Genomic DNA, 19,305 nt, shown 5'->3' on the forward strand with positions numbered 1-19,305 from the left:
GCAAGTGAAAGGGAGGCTGTACTTTTAACGAAAACCTTTGGTCACCTTTAAGATTAGCAGCTGGGGACCGAAAAGACAACAAAAAGACTCTTATCCTCGCCTCCATGCATTTTACATTCATGCTAATGTTAACAACAAAACAGTGCACGGAGCATCCTCCACAAACTGCAGGTGAGAGGAAGCTGAAACAAAAGCCACTGTAACCCTTAATGGCATCCCTTGTCATTAACAGAGCTTTGATGTATGTACTCAACGGACTCTTTTATCTCATTCTTGCTCCACGCTTCGTACTCTTTGTGTCTCTACCCTGCTCAACCAGTTTCTTTATTAATGCCGTCTTTAGGGAACGCTTCTTTTGCTTAGCGCTCACACAGCTCGCCTCTGAATTATAGCTCAACCCGAATGGATGTCGCTCCCGTCAACCATTATCCAGCAAACAGCATCACAATGCTGAGTCTGTAGCTATTTTAGGTATTTGCTTGCATCCTTTGATTGAAGTTTGCGGGGAGAAAGAAAGAAAGAAAGTGTTATGAAACAAGCCTCTGTGTTAATTCTTTAATAGCAGAAGAAAAAAAACCTGACATAGCTATGTATGAAAGGCACGTAAACTGCAGTAAAACAGTATTTGAGGACGCTGCACATGAAATACCATATTGAAACTCTCCCTTTGAACTCAAAGGATATAGAAACAGGACAATGTTGGTCTAATCGCGCTCTCTCTTTGAAGTGAGACATCGCTATTAGGTGAAAAGGTAAGCATACTTCTTTAGAAAATAGAAGCTTTTCATCATTTGTTGACGCTACAGCTTGAGCGATTTTCATGAAGGTGGTTTAAAACTTTGGATAACAGGGTTCGGATTCATGTTTTAACAAACATGAAGCACATGAAGCAAACGGCTAGAAAGGCAAGAATAACACCGGCAGTAATGGTAGCCACATTAAAGGAGTCCTCTCCCACATGCCAGATGTTGTCGGATTTAATGAGGGAAAACAAGAGTGAGCTGGATTCACGAAAAAACGCATTAAAGAAAACACAGGTGTCAGGCTCGGACCGCTGACTCAACGCTGCGTCCCCCCTCGTCCATCCTGCAGGCCGGTAAGACGATCAGCGGCCTCCGCTCTTCAGGTCAGCCCACCTTTCCTTTGAATGCCACCGCACTAATCAGGTATCCGAGGCAGTTACATACTCTGCTCACCTCCCTTCATATGCAAAAGCAGGCAATCAGCCAGGAGTTCATTTGGCAGGGAAAATCAGGGGAAGAGGAACAGCCGCTCCGGCACCATTTGCCACCACGGTCCATCTTTGGTATTCAAACTAACTAGTGAGCTTATTTGAAATTCCTCTCTGTGGTAAAACAGGGCCAAAATAATCAAGGGAGCATGATCCCACTTAATTGATTCAGTGTACTTTTGAGATGCACTACAGGGTGCTGGGGTGACCTATTTCAGACTGTTCTTCAGAGGAACCAACTATCCCAGCAAGGGAGCGATGCACAACGAGGATTTTAATTATTGCGGGATCTGTGGCTACGACCGGAGGTGAAGTACGTCTGAACTAACTGTGACACCACATTATAACACCGCCAGTGGTCTGGAGTATTACTCTTTGAATTTCTACAGACTTAAACATGAGGATAAACAGCAAAGACCGAAGTTTAATTACTCAAGTTCAATTAGAAATATTAAAAGAAGGCAGTTTCTGGATCAATACGGCATTAACATTTCATTAAATGGTGTCTGACTCTCATTATTACTCAATTGGAAGTAAGGCTGCTCGGATACTGTTCTTATGAAGCGTTTTAGATTTGCTTGAGTACTTTCTTTTTTGCAATACTACTTCTTTGTTCTTACACTCGTCCCGTTTCGGTTCACAAAATAATGTTTTTTTCAACAGAAGCAGCAGCTACAATCAAAACTTTTGGTGAATCCTAGAATGCAACATATGTCAGAAATTAAATGTGAACAAATTGGTATAAATGAATGACTTCCAGCCCAACCAAGACTTGCATAAAAGGCATCTTACAAATAAACACATTAGGAAAAGCAATCCAGTGATATAATGAAGAGACAGGAGCCATATCTTGCATAGAAAACTGAGCATTTCCTGCAACACCTAAAATACCTGCCATGTGGAGTCAGCTATACTTACAGAAGACACGAAACATGACCTACAAGTTTTTGAGCTATCTAAACTACTGACGGAAAGATTGTGGCTGCCAAAAAACAACAAACAGTATACGGTTAGGAAATTACAGGATTAAAAACCACAAAACTGGTGGAGTCACAACCATCCGCCATCTTACATTTCACTTGCAACAAGTTTAAACGATGGTACACCAGGATAATGACCTGGTGGTGATGAGTCAACGCCCAAAGCGTGAGCCTGACTCTGACCCTGGCAGCGCCGAGCTGCTGGATTTGACGAACACTTTGAGCCTCTTTAAACCCACCAGGAGTCTGAACCTAAGTGAAGCTGGTCTCGCCATGAAGGGAAAGCTCTAATGTTTTCCCCGCTGAGCATAAGGAGGATGAGATCCTCAGTCATACCACCCTACTCTTCCTATTAAGATCAAAATCTCCTCTCAGGCCCTCGGGTGTCAACAAAGGGAGATGCAGTAAATGATATGCAAATTGAAAAGAAAAAAAAAAAAAAAAAAAGCTCTGCAAATCAACTCGCCAGCCCCGCATTTCCGACACTCCACATCTTAAAAGAAAATTCCTGTATTTATGGTGAAATTCAAAGTGAGGTCTAGCTCAGCGTCTGTGAAGCTCTGTGTGGTGATTCCAGCTCTCAGACAGCACAAAGCCCCTCTAACTAAAGACAACTCGCAGTGGGAGAACTCGTCAAAAGAGTTCTGGGTTTCGCAAGGATTTGTCTCTGGATTCGTTTTAGACAGGAGGCATAAGACAGCTAGATGAAAACAGGTAGATGTTTCCATTTCAGGTTAAAAACGTGCAGGTTAGGGGCACGCTGGCTGCGAAATAGGGTGTTTCTTATTGTAAATGTAGATCAGAGCTGAAAAACTGGATCATTTAATGTCCTGTCAAATGTGCTGGTCAGAGCTTCAAAACACAAGGGTTTACCATCTCTTTTCCTTCCTTCTTTCGAATCCCGTCTTCATCGCACTCAGGGTTGCAGGATGGAGCCTATCCCAAAGGACTCCCGGCTCTACTTTCTTTTCTTTAGTTCATTTTATAAACTGAACAACACTTTTCTGAGGTGTTCAGACAGAAGGAGACATCATGTGTGCTTCAGATGTTTGGACACTTTTAATTCATGACTCAATCAATAAACTGACTTAAAAAAAACCAAACACAGATAATAATAATAATTGGTAATGCCTCTGGTGTGGAGCTTGAACATTTGGCAGAGTATTACATTATTACACAAACGGGCTGTTTTACTGGTATTTTATTTTAAAAAAATCCTGTCATTAATGAGTCCACCCTCCCACTACACCTTTCTGTTACATCTATAGTCATTAATTGTTTTATTGATGCAACATCTGCACCATTTCACAACAGTTTGTTAGACTAATAGTATTTGTTTGGGGTGTTTTTTGCCACATTTTAAAAGGCGTAATAGGAGCAAATCAGGACTACAAACAAATCAACTCATGTGCCAAGGGATCTTAAAAACACTTGGAAAGTCAAAATGTGCTGTGTCCACTTGTAAAGTTGCATATCTGGAGAAAGTATCACTATATAAATAAACATTACTAGATAAATATTGTCACTGATTAACTCTTTAAGCCTTTCTGACCGCTTTGCATAAACAAACGACGCTTGGACAAGTTTCCCTTGTTCTGCACGGCCGTTGCTCGCTCCAGATATTGTACGGAAGCACTTCCAACACGGGGGACGAGGGTCTTTGGACTGTCTGTCTACATGTCTGACGGGTCTGTCTTACCGGCTGAATGGTTGTGAAGCTCAGCTCTGACTGACGAGGGGCTTGCTGGAGAGGGCGGGAGAGGGGGCGGCGGCGGCGTGCTCTTCCTCGGGGATCGACTCCACAGTTGACAGTAATTTGTAGTACTCATCCTCTCCATCCAGCACTTTGATTTGACTGTGATTTGAGAGAAGAGAAGAAGTTACTGCAAGGGAGAGGGTAGTGATGAAGTTTTCATGATGGGGATTTTTTTTTTTTTTTTTAAAGGGGGGAAAAAAAAGGGCATCTGGAGTTGAAATAACATTTACAGTGATGTTTCCAGGCGTTTTCACAGAATGTCATTTATAACACAAATACAAGACAGGACTTCAACAATTAAAAGAAGCACGCTGACAAAGGCCTGGCATGTGACCCTCTCCTCTAATGACGTAGAGCCTTTTCTAATAAAAACGCTGTTATTTTCAGCTCTCCCTTTCCATTACAAGAAAACAACTCCATTTTTGGATTATTCTATTCCACAAAGGGCCTGCTCTGTTTAGAGTTGCTGTAAGTAGGAAAGCAGTTATTTACCCAAGTTTTCTCGGCTTCCTCTTGCTCCCCTGGTAATCCAGAGTTCTCTGAGGAAAGGGCCAAGAGCACACAGTCAAAAGATGAGCAGAGAGTCATTAATTTTTAATTCAAAGTGATTTTGTGTTGAATGCGAGCAGATGCTGATAATATCAGAAGTCACAGCATAATTTTTTTCTGATCAAAGGGCTCAAGTGAGTCTGATGAAGCATGCATCTTGCTCAGCTTTGATAAACCACATCAATTATTCACCGTGAAGGCAGACATCCTGACATGAAAGCAACAGATAAAGAGCATAAGCACATGTTCAAGACAAGAGGCAGAGAAGCGTGGGGGTGGGGCTCCAGGGTCTGGCACAGGTAGGTTTAATTGTATTATCATGTGGAACCAAAGTGTAGACAAAGGCCTTTATCGGCACTTTGAACTCACATTTAGTTGGTTGTAGTACAGGCTGTCTTCGGGGCTGTTGAGGAGCTTGGGCTGCTGGCCACGGCGACGAGGGGTTCTCTGCTGCAGCTTCATCACTGGACCTGCAACAGAGGAAAAACCAGGGCAGTGATCCAAGCGGGCAAAACAACAACAACATGGTACTGACAATGACGACAGTGGCAGTAAACGGAATCTGCCTTCCACTTTTCTTAATCTGCGTGACAGAAAAGTCACAGAAACCTTTTAAATTTAAGATTTCGTAATCTAACTGATGAGATGACTCAAAAGCAGTGTAATATTACACCAATATGAACACGTGAACCACATTTAATGATATCTCTCTTAACAGGTGCACAGCAAGTGCTGTTTATATTTGCTACACTGCTCCGGTGGAAGCAGGCGGAGGTGATGCCACTCTGTTTTTACTGCGCACCAGCATGATCAGCTGCGCACCAATAAAGCCTCAACCAGGAATTTAAAAAGCTTCAGATAATCGGAAAGTTTTATTTTTCTAATCCACGCGGTCAAACGATGCACTCACACTACGAGCTGAAGGGACTACTAAGCTGCCTGCGTCTGTGAAACATTATGCAAACCACAGTGCGCATGGATGCCACACAACAGCAGCACGCGTGGAGCTGTGCGATGTGTCAGTGCATGTCACGCAGCTTCAAAGATCAGCAGCGCAGCAGCAAGAGAACCAGTTCAGATGCAGTTGGTGATAAAGCAGCTGTGGCTCTGGTGTAATGACAAGGCAGAAGGATCCTTCCAAGAGGAAGTCAAGCAGCCCCCGCAATACTTGGAGGCTTACCTCACTGAAACAGGCCTAACCCATACACTGTAAAAAACAATGGACGGAGAGTTAAGTCACATGACCTGCTGCTAATCGGAGCAGCATGAAGCCAACTGTCAATCAATTATATTAGAAATAAATATAAATAATAAATAAATATCATGCCAGAATTCTCCTGGCATGATATAAAAAAATGTCTCCCCCTCAGAGTTGTCATGGGTGCAAAATCAAACGATTGAGACCAAAACATTTTTTTTGAACCAGATTTAAAGGAGCATGAGGCTCCTTTAAGAAATGAGACTCATTAGCGCCACCTTCGCTACGACGGTCATCGGGGGTACTGCAGCCAACAGCGAAGCCGGCACGGGAGAACGCGTATGCAGCGTCATTTGACGTCACATCCGCAGGACAGCGCGGGAAATTCCGGCCCGGAATTGCAGCACATTTTGCAGCACACAGCCTGTTCAAGGCAACGGAGAGATACACTAGAGCAGGGGTTCTTAACCTTTCTGACCTTGGGGCCCAATTTTTTCAGTACAGAGTGGCCCGGGGCCCGTTAAATATTAACACTGTATAGCAGGGGGTATTCAACTTTAAGAGGTCCATTTAGAGAAAATGTACTCAAGCGAAGGTCCAGAACATCACAATAAATATATATATATATATATATATATATATATATATATATATATATATATATATATATATATATATATATATATATATATATATATTCAAGTAACCTCATAGTTGTATCAACATCTGCATCTGACTGTTATATTAAAAAAGTACATACCGGTATTTGCCCATTAACATGTGTAACTTCAATTACACATATTTTTTTCTCTTAAAAATAAAATAGATTTTATTTTATTTTTCAAATGCTATCTTATTTTATTTCTTTACCAGCAGTTTGAATTTCCCCTTTTCTTTGTTAATTGTCTCAACACATTTTTATAATAAATGAATATAAACACATCTTAACAATTGAACAGGTTTGCAGTTTTTCTTTCTTCCCCTCTTATAATCTTATGCCCCCACTTTCTGTCGTTCAGTGAGAGAAGTGAGCTCTAACTTCTCCTGCCAGGACTTTAAATCTGGGCTGGATGGTGTCAGGTTCTCATGAGAAGGTGCTCATTGATGAGCCTGGAACGATATTTAGTTTTATTTAGCTTCTCATCTCTGTAAGAGTCAAGCTAATTACTTACTAAGTAACTTACTAAGTTTTATTTACATTAATAAATTGTCAGGACTGCGCGTGTCGGATTTCATCCGAGCCTGATCAGCTGAGACGGGCAGGGCCCGCACCGCAGCTCTCTGGCTGCTGCAGCCGTGTCACTTTCCGATGCTTTTGCGAGCCCGAACAACAGTCCAGCCCACACATCTACATGTACAATCCTTAAGTTCAGCAGTAACGACGGAGCCGCCCGAGCGGCACCGACCTCCCCGGCCGCGGGGCATGGGCCGCGGGGACGCGTCGGGATGAATGAACACGCCGCGCTCGCTCGCTCTGGGCGCAGACCCAAGTAATCGATCCCTGATCCTGGCGGATCTAAACCTACTCTGTGCAAAATGAAGGATTTTCTCTATAAATACACACCATTTCTCTTACTATTACACGTACAACTAGCTGAGGGTCTTCTTCTCCTCATTTGGTCGGGAGACTTTGCAGTCCCGCGGCCCCCGCGGCCCACACGTACAAAACTGATTTTTTTTTCGCGGCCCACTAGATGGCGCTCGCGGCCCAAGTGTGGGCCGCGGCCCTATGGTTAAGAATCACTGCACTAGAGGGCTCATTCTTTTTGGTTTGGAACGCTTCATCTGACATTATTACTAGAAAACTTAAAACGTATACGCATTTTTTTCATAAATCCTGCCTCAATCTCCTTTAAATATATTTATTTCTGCTCTAAAGTTGGACATTGTAACATGGCGACTGCTTTTGGAGCTACTAGCGGCTGCTCAAGGCACTGCAACGAATCTGCAGGCCGGGATACACCAACCCGATCAGCCGTCGGACGCCGACTACAGTCCGGTTGGTGTATCCTGTGTTGCCGTTCGACGGCGTGTGCGCTCATTTCAACCGATTCAACATCTAGACTAGCCATCGGCCTCTATGACCGATCTGATTGATGGAGTGCTAGCCCGCAACTAGCGAATCAGAGTTAACCGGAAATGACTATGGTAAACTTACTAGCTAAACAGCGATGGTACAAACGATAAACTACACTCTATCATCGCATCGGTTTGAATTTGACTTGTGTTTGCTTGTATTATATTCTCATTATTAGCCATCTTATTTTTGATCCTTCTTGACTTCTTTCAGACGTGAAAACAGCGGGCTCAGTTCAGAACTCAAGACCAGAGGGATCCGTCATTTCCGGTTGTTTTTTTTTCCTTTTCCTTTTGTGCGACATTCCCGATTAGCGCCACCTGCAGTTATGGACACGTATTACGCCCCGTGCACAACCAGAGCGTACGCTCTAGTCGGCGTCGGGTTGGTGTGTCCCGCCCTTTAGTTTCACATGAGCCTCAACCTGACAGTTAGATTATTTGCCACTTGGGCTAACCCAACGGCAGCACATCGAGTGACGGGCAAAGTTCTGCTAGTCCTCGTTTCACCTCTGGTAGTACTCATTTTTAGTCAATTTAAATTTGCTTCTTTGATTGGATTTGATCATAATGGATGTGAAATAATATAAAGTTGCATCATAGGTGCATGAGCCAATTCAGCTTAGCTCCAATGGCCAATCTGACTGAAATACAGTGGGAATGTTGCAATTAGTGACTGGGCTTTCCCCCCTGCCCGTTGTCCCCATTAGCAACAAGACGCAGTAAAGTACAAAGTAAAAAAGGCTCCAAAAGCACTCTTCACATAACTTATAGGTGATGTCCAGTTTTTCTTATACACTCTACAGGCAAAACTGATCAAGGGAAACTAGGAAGGAGGTGATAACATAGGGACAGCAACTGCACTGGACATTTGGTACACGTGTAGGCCACAAAGATAAAATAATGAAATATAAGTACCCCAGTTGAGCTCTTCGACTAGTAACACTCTTGGGTCAGACTCTGCCATGTGGATAAATCAGAAATCAAGTGATTTCACTACTCGTGAAACAAACCACAGACCCTCAAAACCTCAAATCAGATTTGTTACCTTTGCATTACAAATGAAAACATGAAGTGTCAAGTAGACGACCGTCACATAATAGCTGGGAGCATTTTAGGTAATAAAGCCACCAGTTTAAGATGGTTTCATAGGGTTTAGTGTTTTAAGGAAAAAGACAATTCAGTGAATGCTGAGAAGATGATAAAATCCGTTGACTAATTCATTTCTGGATATGTTAAATCTGGGTGAATTGTAGTGTTACAAATGATTGTATTTCGATTAGAGGCACTGTTTATTGTAAACATTGCATGTTAAGGGAGTGGGTTTAGACTGAAGGCAGTAAATAAGGTATGGGACATCTCAATGTTGTTATGAAAAGAAATGTCTTTCTTTTTTAACACACTGGGCATTTGTCTAATGATTCATACACTGATGTATCTGTAATCGCAGCGGAAGTCAGTCAAGACTTGTGTAATGAGCCAAAACTCTGAGTTCCACAAAATACTTGTGGTGTGAAGATAATTACTGTCAACATACTACTTAAAGGAGCAATGTGTAAGATTGTATGTTAAAGTATCCCAAAATAACCTAGAAACAGCAAGAGTGAGAAGAAATAAGTGCAGTCATTACACAAAAATAATGACTGTGTATTTGGCTGCCGAGATACCTATCGAGTTAGCGTGCTAAATAACTACCTTTGGGCCGTCAAGTCCAGTTTCTGCCATGTGTGGTGGTAGCGAGCAACACGGAGGCCTCAGTACGACATGACGGCGTGAAAAAGTCGCACGGTTTGTGGGCGTACTTGTCCTTTTTGTCAGTCATTACGCTCACAAGTTACCAGTTTAGGATAGGTGAACAGAAACGGCAAGGACGAGTGAAGCTCTCAGGAAGAGAACGTTGCCACCATCACAACCACCCGGTGAAAACACTCAAAAGTGAAAAAGGATAGCTAAAAGAATCAAGGTTGATTCAGAACTTGCAACATTTATTTTAGGTTGGTAAGAAAACTGCTGCTGATATTTGTTTTGCTTAACATTTTTGATGGTAGAGAGAAAGTCGAGTTACTGTGGTGTAAATTCAACACTGCATGTATTGATCTCGACTACGTCCCACTTGCCCGCAGTAGATTGACGCGGCGCTGATTTGACTCATTTCGGAACGAGTCAAATGTAAACCGTAAAAAGAAAAAGTGAAACTGGGAAAGGCGGTTTGGAAACTGAGAACTTTTTTGAAAAGATGGTGAGAAAGAAAAGGGTAACTGAGAAAAAAGCTTGCACCCCCCGTAAGACATTTTGATTTCTTGGTTGCAGATTCTGTGTATTGATTCTTAGATTTGGATTTTTATTTCCAACACATTTGGTGTTGAATTGACGAGGAGGGACTTTGTCTGTTCTCGTTTCTTAGGCGAGGGTCGACCAACCCACCTTACGCAGGTATACTGCCCACATCTTGATGGAGTCTATCGTGTGAATCTAATTTCTGGCTTCAGTTTACACATTGGTCCTATCAAGAACTGTATTTGTTCCCTTGCTTTTTCACTTGTCCCCTGTGATATTAAGTCAATTACTTTTTTATTTGCTCTCTTGTAACACGCATGCTTCTGAGATTATGCTGCAACACTAATTAATAGATTCAGATTTACACAATTTAAGTGTCTGAATCCATATCCCACAAAAGGCAGCTTGTTTGCACTTTACCCCGTCTATGAACACACAAACATGTCAAAGCTCAAGAGGTTGGTGAATGACAAAGTAAGTTAATAAAAGAGAATAAACAAGAATAAAAAAAACAACATCCTGTAAAAGGTATCACCACTAAAATGTATCATTTAAAATGATTGGCCTGACTTTAATAAACTGATAGCAGAAGGAATAAAATATTTGGTATTGATTTCTTCTCTTTAGTAGTAAATGATAACTGCAAACATCTATGAACTGAAAGGATTAAGAAGTGAAAGGTTCAAAATAGTACTACATACGTTTTTATTTATTTATTTCTTAGTTTAGTTATGATAAAATTGTTGAAAGTACTATATAGTGACCACAAAATGACAAGTTATAGGAAGTGTGATAGCAGTGGAGCGACTAAACACGATAACACATTTTCTGTCCATTGATTTTCATACGAACAAGTATTTACATGATTTTATAAGACATATACTAAATAATCATCTTGAATGTGTCGACTGCAGACTAAATGAATGAATGAACTTGCGCCCTTCAGTCCAACACAAACCCCTGCAGCTGTGACTTACTCAATACTCAAATTAATCTATTACTCTTTATGGAATTATAATTATCTCACTTTCTCTTGGATGAACATGATTATCTCCTCTTTTCTCTTTTAACAGTGGTATTGATTGTTTCAAACTCTGTGTTGTAGATCATTTCTTCCCTCTGAATATGATCTGGTTGTGGTTACAGCGGCAGCCACAACATTAGCACTTTGAAAACCTTGCTGGGGAAGCTATCTGCTTTTATTTGTAGTAGTGTCATTGGAGTACCCACATACCTTTACTGGTCTACTGAATGTACAATTCCTGCACACACACTAAGCAAATCTGCAGGATTTTCCATGCAGATTTCCTCTTTCTTACTTATTTTGATGACGCTGACAGCAGTGACACAAACGTGAACCTCACCTGGACAGGCTAAAAAGCTATTTTTACATTAAGATTCTATGGAGAGAAAATCGACTCAAAACATTTGCGTGTTTGTACTACTTGATTTGTGCGCACTACTTGATTCGTGTGTGCATAACTTGATCGAAGTTACGAATAATTTCAAATTCAAAAAGCCTCCTACACACTCAAATGGTTAAATATGTGTGCACCAATCGCCTGACACACACGCACAAAGATATAGATACGCACAAATGGTTTTGAGACTCTCCACGCCTCCAAGTAGCCTCGCAGATTCGTCCATACATGGTGCATTTAAGTACCAGTGGAAAGCTGGGTTATCTGAATTTTCATCTGAGTCAATTGTTATTTCCCTCCATACTTGGTTACCTCTTAACTTGTAACAAATTATAAAAAATGTGGGCCAGAAACAATATCTCAGCACCTCATGGTTATAACACATTTACTTTGTAATATTCTATTATTCCTTATATGGACAGATATGCATTTATGAGACTTACAAATGTAAATTAGCTTTCTTAAAGCAATGACAGCTGGGTTGTGGATTTGTTCTTTGGCTGGGAAAATTTGACGGTCAAATCGTGAGGCAAGAAGACGGTAAAGGGCGGGGCATCACGGTGGTCTAAGGTAGGTTTACCTACTTAGGTAACAAATTTAACGATTTGTGTGTAGGAGACTTTTTGAATTCGTAATTATCGTTTTGTCAGTAACTTCGAGCAAGTTATGCAAGCACAAATCAAGTAGTACGCACAAATCAGATAATACACACACACAAATCAAGTATTAAGCACAAATCAAGTAGTACGCACACACAAATGTTTTGAGTCGAGTTTCTCTCCATAAGATTCCCTCTTATTTAGTGGATGCTCCTCTAGTCTTCCTGCCTCTCCCCAAGCACATGACAGGATCTTTGCAGCTTAAGGTGTGCTTGATTGTTCAAAACAGCGTGTACTGAAAACTGAATAATTCATCGCACCACAACTTATAAGACATAATGAGTTGATATGATTGTGATAATGTGGGACTTACATGTTAGACACATGCAGTCATCAACCATTGCTAAACTCATATTTAAAAAAAATCCCAGGTTACAAAAACTCTGCCACTTTTATACAGAATCATCTATATTTAATGCCCGATAACGCCTCATCTTCCTCGGCTCTATTTCAGAGGAGACAGGACATTTCTTCGTCATCTCCTTGTGCTTCCACGTCTCTGCCTTGACTAAAGCTGCATTTGCTCTTTCCATCTTTGCAGCCACTTTGAACAGACCTCATCACATCTCAATCCTCCACATCAAAGCGCAGGATCACCCTCCACACCTTCAATCTTTCCCCGGTTTTTCTTGATGTTATTCAAACCAGCACAGGTTTACTAAAGTCACACTTTGCCGATGCCCAGAGTGCTCCTGTGAGGTCTGAGATATTACCTAACTTTTTTTTACCATGAATCTTATCTATCCATGCCTCAGAGGTGCTGTCTGCCCACTGTGAGAATCCTTGTTACCCATTAGTATTTGAGGATATTTGGAGAAATATCATGTACTGAGGAAAATAGTTAGATTTTAAAAAAGTGAGCTTCTTTGAATTAAAAAAAAAAAGGCTTGCTTTTATTTGCACCAAAACCACTTAGACTCTTATACCGAGATAAAATATCCAGCTGCTTCTAAAGTTTTGAAGACACAAAGCCAAACCAAATCACTTCACAACTTAACTTCTTCATGGAAAACATTGTACGTTGTACAAATGTTATAATGAGATGTTTTATTTCCCCCCAAAATCCTCCAGTAAATTAAATCATATTGTACGATAAACTGCAAAGTCTGCTTGTTTGGACGACTGACGTCTCAACAGGAACTCCAGAAATAGAAAAAAAAACAACAACAAGTGACGCCTGAAGCGTTTGCCCCAGGCATGACGATATCCAATCCGCTCTGTTCTTCACACTGGGGAAAAAAAACATCTCTGAACCTTCGTTTATGTTAAAATCACAGCTGGAATGATCCCCAATCTTAATCTTAACTGCTGTTCTTAAGAAGTGCTGCAAGTGAAAGTTGTTATGACAACTGCTGCCTGTAAGTTTACACAGCTGCACTTAATTAAGATTTATTCTGCGAGTAAAAAAAAAAGAAGAAAACTCTCTGCTGCCTGATCAGCGTGCTCGCTGCAGGACGGTGTCCTTAGACGTTAGTTTCAAATGGCCGTGTGGAGCGGGAATCAGTCTTTATCACTCTCATCTTAGCAGTCAGCACTTTAAAAGGTAAAAACATCCGTTTGCTGGTGAAGCTTCATCTTCCCCGTCTCCGTGATTATCGGAGGAATTTCAGTTTGATATCTGGTTCGGACATTCTTGTCCAGGTCGTCATGAATTTGACCTTCATCTTTCAGCTACCGTCACCACCATCACGCAAATATCTGCACCGAATTCCAGTTTGAGCATGAAGAGAACTGCAAAACCATAATGGAAATAGAGCTGAAAATGCCTTTATACCCTTAAATTATAACAACGTAGTCTATTTTTACACATAGTGTAATTCCAAAATTTTAACAGCAGACGTAGTTTCTTTTTTACAGCCGTTTCCCTGCAAGGGCGCAGTCTCATGACACCTATACTGAGAACTTTGGCCAGCCCAAAACTGGCAGAATTGAGGCTACTGAGGAGAAGTGACATCATTCCTCAGCAACACTTTGATGTCCTACAAGACAGCTGAAGCGCACGAGGTAGAGCGATCATCTTTGAATCGAGAGGTTGCTGCTTTGATCCCAGACTTTCTCAGTTCATATGTCAAAGTGTCCTTGGGTAGGAGACTGAATCTCACATCTCCCCAAACCTGTAATTCACTTTGGATAAAAGCGTCCGTTTAATGAACGTAATCTAATAAAAACCAAGCTTGGACCCTATTTTAAGTAATCTTTTTAAAAAAAAATGGCATTTGAACATTGAGGGATTTTTCAAGAAACAATAATGTGGTTTGTCTGACCCTTTCCCTGCCTTTTATGACAAAAACAAACAAGTCTTTTATCCAGTTGCACTGTGGAAGATCCCACGGAAAAATAAACTGTCATATGGAACAATTGCCCTTGTACACATCACGCACCAAAACACTGAACTACGATGGTAAAAAAAGATAAAACCCTTATGAACTCCTGTTAATAAACAACTGGCATGTTAATATACTGGCAAATATCTCTAAAACAAAGGCTTTTGTTTACCATAACTGTTCAGGTGCTCAATCTACTCGTGTGTATCTATTAAGAAGTTCAACCTCACAACTTATCCCCCCGACCTGCAGCAATTAGAGCGCGTAGCGGATCAGAACGTGGGTCAGGCCTCCCATCTCCGTGCCTCTACTGAGGAAATCATTGTCATCTGATCCAGACAGGCCCCGGAGGAATGCTGCTCCTGCAGATGCATCACAGGCAGGGAAGCTGCCAGACCGGCCTCTGAAACGAGAGCGCCGCTTGGACGTTGGCTGGCAGAGCAGGAAAAGGGGGTCGGACACTGGCTCACATCAGGGGTTTGCTAAATGATTGTGGGTAACGTCTGCTGTTTGGGGTGGGGAGGAATAATAGTCAGCTGGGAATACAGAGCCGACGTATTTCATGCAATATTGATTTCTTCCTATCAAAAGCAAGCCAAGCAGAGTTTGCCCTTCACAGGCAGAGACTTACATATCATACATGTTTGCTTCTTTAGATAAAAAAGGGCCGAGATTATTTTTGTGATAGGTGCTGCTTTCATTTTCAAAGAGCAGCAGATGAGCCGCGTTACATCTCTAAATACCACTTTGAAATCTCTCGAACAGCAGAATGCTCCTCAGAAACAACATAAAAGAGTAGCTAAAAGGGATTTTTAGAGGAATAAATTAGAGATGTATCGATTTACTTCCAGAATCGCGTGCTCCAATCACCTGACTACTCCCAGACCACGCAGAACCACTTGGGTTTTGCTTATTCAGATGGAGGGAGCAGAGGCACCAAAAGGCATGGATTATAAGGAAAAATCATCAGGAGGTGCCTTTGATGTCTAAATGAAGCATGTGCAACCCAGACCCCACTCTCTGCTTCACAACGGCCTCTTCTCAAACACACAAACACATGCTCACAAGCACACAGAAACACGCAGATGGACACACAAATACAGACTTTAGTCCTCGACAGATATTTTTAGCTGAAGAGGATTTCCAGAAACTTTTGAAGGAAGTTATTTTTCTTCCATTTTGAGACATCATTCTTCAATAACAACTCATGTGCTTTAAATTAGAGGACAAACTGATCAAGTATAGCAGATAATGCTGGAACGGGGCAGTTCCTGCATCTGTTTTCACTAACGGAAGCAGAGGATGTTTTTACTTACAGGCTATTTTTCACACCGAAATCAATCATTTCCCCTGACAGCGATTTTGGAACTTTGACTCCTGGAGAAAATGTTTGCAGGGATAACAAATCTCTGAAGTTTTCAGAGGTCAATCACTGTCAAAATCTTTCACACATCCAATTTATAAAAAAAAGTGACCCAACAAGACGAGTAGAAGACGTGAATAGAGTTGAATGACAAGAAAAGGAAGCCAAGACTACTTTTAAATATGCAAACCAAAGCCATTCATGTCTCTCATAATGAGCTGAATACTCAGTAATTTTCTTAAATAAAAATATAACCCTTCCATCAACACTACAAAACTTAAAGGAAATTTAAAAAAGAGAAAAAATAACTTTGCTGAAGTACGTCGACTGACTCGATCTACACGCACAAAAATTACAGAGAACTCTGATCATCATTTTTCACCTTGATTTCATGTCTGGGGAGATTATTCTGCTGGAACTGTGATGATGAGTAGTTTGGAAGTACATCCTGTTAACGACTCCCACTGACATTAAGAGGATTACGTAGGTAGCGTCAGACAGAGGCAACTCCTTCCGTTAAGTTGAGTCTTTCCTATCCCCTCCAAATCTCCGCTGCCGCTACACCGAGCCTGTAATTTGCCTAAAACTGAAGGCATCCGGTTGAGACGCCGCGATACGTAGAGACAGACAGATAAATCAAAAAGGCTGAGAGTCAGCGAAGAGGGTGGGAGAGTATTTGTGTAGCGAACATGGAGGGGGTGGATCATTTGTCTGGCAGATGCATGTTGATACAGTGATGCCGCCGCTGCTGCTGCTTAGGTTACGTTGGCAGTGGAGGGTTGTGGAGCAGCACCTGGTGACTGCAAACCTCCAGGGAGGTTGTGTGGGAAGTTGTTTAAGAGCGAAAAAGCAAGGAGAGTGAGATGCACTTGTGAGCGTGGGATGACCTCAGTGCGGGTAAAAGTGCATCCACATCTCCAAGGAGCTCTCCCGGTTTGCAGCCATAAAGCACAGAAAGAGCTCAAAGCGCCAAACAAAATCAATTCCTATTGACTGAACCGTGTTAAGCACTAAGGGGACATAAAGCGAACATTACTCGAGCCATCTTCCTCTCCCCGTCTTGTTGTTTCATCCTCTAAAATGACCAGGTTAACCATCTTCCGAGGTGCACGGAGGTAATTAGGTTCTGTGTTTGGGCTCCACTTTATCACGTCTCTCTTGACATGTATGTTTACCACAAATATAATCTTCAAAAAGCCTGTTAACATAAGTAGCTCAGCTTTCATAAACCATAAAGTCAGCTCTGACTGATCCTCGGCACCATCCTGTTTACCACGCTGAGCAGCATAAGCAGCGCTCTGATCATATCTGCTGCTTGCTAGCAAAGGCTTTCTCTCTGCATGCGTCTCTGTGAGTCAATTCCAAAACATGTTGCATTAATATTCAGGATCGGGAGACAGGTGACAAGAGGTGACATCGTCTTGTATGTGCAGCTTACAAGACTACACTGTGGATGTGTAACTTTCTTTTTCTTTTTTTTTCTCCCCCACTGACAAAACATGGAGAAATCAAAAGGTTGGTTTCCTCAGACTCTCTTGGAGAGCCTGGAGTACAAAGTGCTTTAATGCTGCCTTTTTCTACCATAAAATACATCACCGTGGGTATTTGCTTAAAGAGTGAGAACAGTCGATTAGCCAGGTGTCAGATTTACAGTGAAATGGATCTATCCGGGCTTTGTTAAATCATGCAGTAAAGACCCGGCGTCCGTCGGGTCACGCTGTGGTGTTTTAGCATTATGGGGGCAGAGTGCAGAGTGCGTGAGGATGTGTGGAGGGGTGGAGTAATTCGATTTCCATGGTTAATTTTCCTTTTTTTTTTTTCTTCTTTCTATCCACTGGTGTCCTGAAACACTCCAGGTTGAGCTCCAGCCCGGGCGATACGATGCGATCACCAGAGGCGACAGCAGGATGAGACGCAGGAAGGAGCCTGGTCTCCAAACATCTGGCAGGGCAAGGCTTCCATGACTCGCTGAACCTCAGGATAAGAAAACGGGCCCCCTCAGATCTGAGGGGATCAAAGTGTGCCCTGGGTCCCTGAGCCACTGTGGCCTCCATCAACATATTCAAATGGGGCTTCCTGAAGATGCCACGAGCAGGCTTAGCAATGTAAACGAGACAGGAAAGGAGGTGACAATACCTGAGAGAGAGACCTTTTACATCACCTAACGGGTCAATACTGCCTGATAAATATTGTTAATCGCAGAAAAGCAGAAATGTTTTTAAATAATTAAAAGTTACCAACTCGCAAATAAAACCTTGAGTCCATGGTTTTGATCAATCCAAAGTCATCACAACATTAAAAAAACACATCTTTTTATTGGCCAACGGTCTTGAATCCTCTAAATGTGTCCTTTTCAAAGTCTGTCATAGAAAGAAGCTTCATTAAAATATCAACCTGCTTTATTCTTTTTTATAAACAGACACATTCAAATAAAAAAAAAAAGGTGATGCAAATAGACATTTCTTTCAGAAATACCTTTAAAATACCTAAGGAGATAGTAGACAGGCCCCAGATGCAAAATAGACTGAATAAAACGATCAAATTGAATTTTAATGCTTTATTTTCATCTGTGATGGCATTTCTTCTCCATGGCTTTGAAGGTTCGCTGAATAAATAATCTATTAAAGAAAGGGGATCATTATTCTTGCCCACAATAAAAGTAAGATGATCACCAGACAGAAAAACTAGCGCTGAGTGTAATACATGACAGTTTGAAGAGAACACCCCCACATTTCATGGCTCAAAACGCTAAAGTTTTGGTGTCACAGTGGAGAAAAAAAAAAAAAAAAAAAAAATCACTGAAGGAAGTTTCATTGCTCTTTGTGTAAATAAAGATGGATGCCAGTCAGCTTTTAATTCGAGCCTCTGCGTCCACTGACTGATGCCTCCAGTGATACAAGAACAAACACACAGTTGAACAAAATTGTAATGTTTCTCTCCATAATCATTCTGACATTATGAATTCATCAAACGCCGCCCCCCCCTCAGCTGCCGCGATGCCTGGGAGCGGGGGTCACCTGTATGCAGCATTACCGAATTAGCTGCTATCTAACCCGGACCTGCTGTGGCGCGCTGACACTAATCCCGGGCCCGCTGGAGAGCCCTGTCTGTTACATTATCATCTGTAATCCCCGTAATCTCTCAGCCGCGCTGCTAAACGCTATTCCACCTCGGCCTCTTACCTCACACCCCTCTAATAACATTAATGAAGGGCCCGGGCCCCCGTTACCGAGGCTGCCCTAGCGGTGGGGTGGGCGACGGCCACAATCCCAGGCCCAAACCCACTCAGCCTTCCAGGCAGGCGGGAATTAATGTAATTCATCACCTGGGGCAAAAAGCAAAGCAAACACATGTTCAACAAATCAGGGTTTGTGTATTTTCTTGTCACCGTTACTGTGCAGGTCTATTAAAGTCACTGATGAGATCCTTAGTGAAGGGCCCGCCATGTGGGAGAATGAAAGCTTTGAAGTG

At 41.9% G+C, this 19,305-nt stretch overlaps 1 protein-coding gene across 2 annotated transcripts in view; it reads right to left on the bottom strand.

Moving 5' to 3' along the window:
• Nucleotides 1-19,305, bottom strand: part of myo3b (myosin IIIB) — a 77,907-nt gene that overhangs the window by 2,710 nt on the left and 55,892 nt on the right. For both annotated transcript variants that reach the window (XM_061724471.1, XM_061724470.1), the window contains 3 exons: nt 4,886-4,986; nt 4,460-4,506; nt 3,911-4,066 (listed from right to left, as the gene is read on the bottom strand). In XM_061724471.1, coding sequence (XP_061580455.1) covers nt 3,931-4,066; nt 4,460-4,506; nt 4,886-4,986 — 284 coding nt within the window. In that variant the 3' untranslated portion in view covers nt 3,911-3,930. The remainder of the gene's footprint in view (nt 1-3,910; nt 4,067-4,459; nt 4,507-4,885; nt 4,987-19,305) is intronic.

This window comes from Cololabis saira, chromosome 6 (assembly GCF_033807715.1).
Source record: "Cololabis saira isolate AMF1-May2022 chromosome 6, fColSai1.1, whole genome shotgun sequence".
NCBI lineage: Eukaryota > Metazoa > Chordata > Actinopteri > Beloniformes > Belonidae > Cololabis > Cololabis saira.